The 6,822-nt window shown below is 33.2% G+C and overlaps 1 protein-coding gene across 1 annotated transcript in view; it reads right to left on the bottom strand.

Moving 5' to 3' along the window:
* ASCC3 (activating signal cointegrator 1 complex subunit 3) overlaps positions 1-6,822 on the bottom strand; it is a 402,674-nt gene that overhangs the window by 148,479 nt on the left and 247,373 nt on the right. Inside the window, 4 exon segments of the mRNA XM_006148783.2 lie at positions 1,537-1,679; positions 4,629-4,749; positions 4,869-5,014; positions 6,146-6,312. Coding sequence (XP_006148845.1) covers positions 1,537-1,679; positions 4,629-4,749; positions 4,869-5,014; positions 6,146-6,312 — 577 coding nt within the window.

Raw genomic sequence — 6,822 nt, 5'->3', positions numbered from 1 at the left:
GAGAGGACCGAATAATTATTTTCTTGATTTCATTATAACTTGATCAAGGAAAACATTTTTAAAAGCTGGAAGAGGACCAGAAAGGAAAATCACTATATATTAAATCTGTGGAGGGGAGGAAGAATATCAACACTTAGAAGTAAAAGAAATCACATAACAGACCATATAACAGAAAATGCAAAATCTATTTCTAGAAAGCTACTGTGATGAAGTAACAAGCAAAATTACCTAATATAGCAGATTAAAGGTTAATTTTTATAAATGTATAGCAATACAAAAGGGTCTTCAGAAAGTTTATGAAAAACATATATTATACAAAAACTATGATGAATTCGACTTTTTTCCAGCAAAATAAACTAATGCTTTAATTCTATTTTTCCATGAACTCTTTGAAGTCTGCTTATACAATAGATGTGAACAAAAATTTCTGTTCCGTAAAGTTATATACATTTGTGTTTTTAAACATTTGGTAAGGTACTGATACAAATGGATACCATAAATGCCATACTGTAAAAGATAAAAGGCTAGAGAAAATTCAGAGGTGATAAACAAAAAATGAAGACAACTATTAAACAAATATATGAGAGTAAGTTCTTCAATAATACATAAACAGGCACTCATTAAAATGACAATAAGAGAACATCTATAATTTAGTAATAATTAGAATAAATGAAAACGTAGGAAAACTGTTACTCTTATAGACTGCTGATAAGATAATTTATGCATCGATGGTAATGGCACCAATTATTATAGTCCTTATTGAAAGTAATTAGCAGTGTGTGCTTGAAAAGCTGTAAAAATACTTACATTATTTGACCTACAAATTTTATTTTTCAAACTCTATACTAAGTAAATAATTTTAAATAAGGAAAAATCTACCATAATAAAGATGATTAATATTGGCGAAAAATGGAATAGTTTGCACATTGGAATATAATTATACAGACATAAAATTATAATTGTTTAAAATATTTGCAGTAGCTATTACTTAGTAAAAGTATAACAACAGGTTTTATGTTTTATATTCTTTTTAAAAACATTTATTTATTTATTTATTTATTTATTTGTTGTAATTTTCAAGCCACCAGATCCAGAACCTGAATTGCAGTTGGCCACGTGGGACTCCAGCACCTTAATCACCATGCCATCTGCTGATCTAAGTTTTATATTCTCATTAGCATTTTCTAAATTTTAAAAAAGATCAACTTATTACATATATTTAAAAGTTAATATTGCAAAATTGATCCTTAAGTTCTCAGAGGGAAGGAAATAATATTCAAAACATATATATATATATATATATATAATGAATATTTTGTGGAAAAATACTAGAAGAAAATACACTAGAATACTAATACTGTTGTGTTAGGATGGCAGTATTGTACATTTCTTTATTATTTTTCCAGATTTTTATGTTAATTTCATATTTCCATTAAAGCATAACACTAAACCTAATTAAATGTGTGATTTCAATTCTATAACATAATAAAAATTGATCTGACATGCATAGGATAGAAGATAAAATATTTTGCTTACCTCTCCCTCATCCATATTCAACCACTGCTTTGGATCTTCTTCAGTAGCCAGAAAGGCTATAAGTTCCAATGCAGTAAGACGAGTTTGACGTCTTGATGAGACAAATATCAAAACAGGTTTGGCTGGAGAATGGCTTCTAATTGCTGTTGAAAGTTGTGGAAAGTGAAATGATAAGACAACACCAGAATATGAATTTCACTAGGATATCAAATGAGTACATGAAAACTAATGCAAATAATTTGAGTGAATTTTTTTCTTTTTTTGGAGAGGTTTTTGCTACAGGGCGCATGCGCTTCGCCAGAAAGACAGAAAGAGACAGAGAGACAGAAAGCGAGAAATCACCCCCACAATCCCTTCTCCTCCATTCTCCTCTCGGGATCATGGGTACACACGCATACGTGCCCAGCATGAGTTTAAGCCACCAGGTCCACGACTCAAACTGTGGTCGACTACATGGGAGTCTAGCATTACACCCAACTGTTGGTCCTGATTTGGGTGAATTCTTAATTTGTTCACAAAATTTAGCATTATTCTAGGTACCACATGGATCTGACAGCATACTGACCCCACATAAGGACACAGAAGATTTAATGATGTCAGCTCCAAGTTCTACTCTGAGTTGCCAAAGAAAGAGAAACTTACAGGCTTCGCCTTTCCATTAAAGCTGCAAATGAACACTAAGTCTTAGGTTGAGTTTTCTATTCCCTAAGCTCTGTGTCTGCGGTCTTTCTGCTTGTTGAGGAAAGCAAGTATTTAAATGGTTATGGAATCTAGAGAGGGTCAGGTCCTGCACAATAATGAAAAATGTCTAAGAAAGGCTATTAAAATTTTGTTTTATTTTTGCCCTTACCAGTAGGTGAAAAGTTAGGAGAGTTTGTATCAATAAATAGGTAAGAGAGAAATCAGAAGAATGTTTTCTCTCTGTTTTTCTAAAAATGTATACGTGAGGTTTCAAGTGGAAGATGAAAAAATGTACATGGCCAGTCGGTGTGGCGGCTCAGGTGCTGGCCTCCACATGGTAACCTCAATTGGAGTCCTGAACCTGGAGGCTTGGAAATCACTCGGGCACTTGTGTGTGAATGCCCCAAATTTCAAGAGGAAAATGGAGGAGATGGAACTGTGGCATGGTTGTCCCACCTGGGGGGTGATTTCTAGCTTTCCATTTCTCTCTCTCTTTATCTCTCTCTCTGGAGTATACATGTGCCCTATAGCCAAAACTTTAATTTCTCACCTTCCCTCTCATTGTCTGTCTCTCTTCAGAGAGTGCATGTACCCTACAGCAAAAACCTTAAAAAAATGTGCAAGAAAGATGAAGGGAATATGCCTTAATGTATAGCTGAGTAATGGCATAGAAGGAGACACAAATATTATCAGATGAGAAGTTTAAAACCTAAATAACAGGACTGGAGAAAACTTTGTAGATCAAATTTTTATAAAAAATTACTTAAAGAGCCAGATATATCATTTGGCATAACCGGAAATAATGTTTGTTTGCTATGAAAAGGCTCCAAAATGCCTATAAGATGTCACTGCAGAATTTATATTTATGTCCATATAGCTCTCTTAAAATAGTCAGAGATATTTAAATTTTTATATAAGAAAGTTCCACCTCCTTATAATTTCTTATTTGAAATGTGAGCTGCAGAATTTCTTTTTATGGGCTAACAAACCAGGTTTATAATGGAAACACTGACATGACCTTGACTATATTTATACCCTAACACTGAGAAATAAAGCTATCACAAAATCATATTTCTAAGCTCAAAGAAATACAGTGATCATTACAGGTATAATGAATAGTTTATAAGAATAGCTGCTGTGCTGATACCATATCTAAAGAAGTGTATATATTTCAGTTATTTATTATTGATTTACATAACACAAAATGCCTCATTTCCATCACTGGTATGCAATCTGTCATTCCTTAAATAGCTATAACTGATTTCAAAAATATGAGTACATGTTATGAAAAATAAACGAATTCACCTTATTTCTCACTCTTTTACCATGTATTACAGAATGCAAATGGTAAAGGTTTGATAAGTCATATTAGAGATACAATGTTTAAAATACACATATTAGTACAATATTGAGATCATTTGTACACGTAATCATGAATGGATCTCTTTCTCTTTTTTAAAACCTCAACATTTAATGGATTTTGTGCTGCAAGAACAGGTGTGGTTGAACAGCTCACGGCAGATTTATTGTTCATTAGTGATTTTGTACAATGCTTCTGTGGAGGTGTAAATAATGTGAACTGCCAAGATTGGTCTCTAGTTCACAATCAATACTTTGCTTCTGTCACAAGGCTAATTACAACAGCTAAAAAGTCACCTCACAACTGTCACCTTGCGATCAACAGCAGTTCACATTAGAGAATTTACTTTGGAGGTTAATTTTAATTGATATAATAAATATTCCTTATGCAACCTCAATACAACATGTTTCAATAAAATAGGTTCTTCCCAAATCTTTCCTGTTTGCCTAATAATTTAGAAAAATAAAAATAAAACACAAAGAAGTATTGTACAAAAGTAATGAAATTTCTAACTTTTATGGTTCTGGTAAAAATTAAGATTTTTTTTTAGAATTATTTTATTTAACTTTATGTATTTTATTTTATTTTATATTTGACCAGAGAGGGACAGAGTGAGAGAGAGAGAGAAGGTGAAAAAGCAAGCCGCCAGGTCTGGGACTCAAACTACATTCAGCCATGTGGGAGTCCAAAGCCCTTAACCGCCAAGCCATCTGCTGGCCCCAAGATTATGTATTTTCTGACTTGTGACTTCTATTTACCATTTGTTCAAACTACCATCTACATTAGGAAAGCAGCTTAATATATAAATAATAATTTGATGACTTTTCAAAATTACATGGTTTTATGCTACAAAGACATTATCATTTAAGAAATTTCTCTAATTTTCAATAGGTATTTTAACATATATTTATATTCCTTAGTAGTCAAAGTAAATACATTTAGATATTTCGAAAGTTGCATCAATATCAGCCTTTCAAAGAAATACAAACCATTTAGAATGCATTTGGTGGCTACAATAAAAAATGGTTTATTTCAGGGATCTGAAGCTTACCTTGAAATGCAGGCTTGTTCATACTAGCCATCCGTGGACAGTAATGTTGACCTGGGAAGCCCTGAATGTGAACTTCCAGTGGGACTGGGCGTACTGATGGTCGGAAATTGAATAAGCCCATCTAGAGTGAATGTACATGAAAAACCATTTTCAATTTTACATTTAAGTTTATAATATGATGCCTCCTTAATGTGACCGCCTAACCCATATTACTTACTTATTTACCAATCTTCCACATACCTGCTTAATATTAAGCCAGTCAGCAAGATCTCTGGCATTAGCTAATGCAGTAGATAGTCCAACTACTCTAACAGGTTTTTCTGTATGTGATGAGATGAAATTTGTTCGAGATACAATGACTTCTAAAACAGGGCCTCTTTCCTCCCCTAGAAAATGAGAATAATGAATATTAATCATTCAACAAGTCTGTGCTGACTACTATATATAAGAAAGCCAAAGTGAGTAGGTTCCTTAAAAAATTAATAACTGAATATCATATGATCCAGCAATTCTGTTCTGAGCATATATCCAAAAAGATTAAAATCAATATGCCAGACAGATATCTACACTCATTTATTTACTGTAACATTATGCACAAAAGCCAAAATAAGGAATCAGCCTAAGTGCTGACAAGTGAACATATAAAAAAATGTAATTGATATACACAGTGAAGTATATTATTCAGCCTTAGAAAAGGGCATTCTGTAATTTGTGACAAAGTCAATGAACCCAGGGGCCAGCAGTTGGCGTAATGGCTATGTCACTGGACTCCCATGTAGTCGACCGTGGTTCAAGTCCAGGATCCAGTAGCTTAAACTCACACTGGGTGTGTGTGCGACCAAGATCCTGAGAGGAGAATGGAGGAGAAGGGATTTGCAACATGGCCATCCACATTGGAGGGTAATTTCTTGCTTTCTGTCTCTCTCTGTCTTTCTAGTGAGGCATGCACCCTATAGCAAAAAAAACAAAAACAAAAACAAAAAACAAAAACCCAAAAACCTCTCCTCCGCATCACCCCCCAAAAGTTGATAAACCCAGAGGACATTATGCTAATAAAAATAAGCCAGGCACAGAAAGACAAACACTACATGATCTCAATTACATGTGAAATGGAAAAAAGTTTAACTTTTGGAAGTAAAGAGTAAAATGGTAGTTACCAGAATCTTAGCAGATCAGGGTCAGTAGGGTTATAGGGTACAAAGTTCCAATTAGATAGGAAGAATAAGTTTATGAGATCTATTGTACAGCCGGGTGACTGTAGATAATAATGTATTGTAAATTTCAAAATTGTTAAGAGTAAATGTCTAATGTCTCACTATAAAAAAAAGTAAGTAAGGTGATGAATATGTTAATTAGCTTGATTTAAATTACATTCCACATTGTGTGTGTATGTATGTATATATATCACACTAAATACTATGAATACATATAATTATTATGTCAAGTGAAATAATATTAATAAAACATTTTTTAAGAATTCAAAGCTTGTAACTGGCTTTTGATTCAGCAGCACCCACCAAGCAAATGGATCTCATCGATGATCAGAATAGTGACTTGCTGAACGTAACTCCTATTTTGCCAGCTCCGGCTGACTCCATCCCACTTTTCTGGTGTAGTGACGATAAGGTCCGCTCTGGCGATAGATTTCATATCAGGAGTCACATCCCCTGTTAGTTCAATAACTCTGGAGAAAAATAAAAATGATCTCTTTAACTTTTCAGGTAACATGTGATCTTGGAAAGGAAAAATTATAAATCTTTCAAAATAAAATTTTATAATGCTTAAGACTACTTTATCTTTCTTTGGTTTCTGAAATTTTCTGAGTTGATTTCAACACATACTTAAGAATTCTAAGATGATTTCTTGTCATCAAATGAAGAATATATAAATTCAAGTCACCGACACATCTAAATTATAGGCTGGGATGCAAGGGTGTTGAAATTTGCTTTGAATATGTTTACAGAATCTGTGTCCAAGTGACTTTTTATGAAGTTGAACTCATACCTCCTTCTCCATAAGTTGGAATAAACATCTGCTTAATGAGGGAAAGTGTTAACTTATTAAAATGAAAGGGAGGCATATATTAAAAATATGATCATACATAAGCTTTATTTTTATTAAAAAATATCCTTTTAGGTTTCTGCATAGAGCTTGTGTATGCACCAGAGGGAAAAAGAGAGGGACAGAGAAATTA

This window comes from Tupaia chinensis, unplaced genomic scaffold (genome assembly GCF_000334495.1).
Source record: "Tupaia chinensis unplaced genomic scaffold, TupChi_1.0 Scaffold000244_1, whole genome shotgun sequence".
Taxonomy (NCBI): Eukaryota; Metazoa; Chordata; class Mammalia; order Scandentia; family Tupaiidae; genus Tupaia; species Tupaia belangeri.
This window is presented reverse-complemented; position numbering and strand designations above follow the sequence as displayed.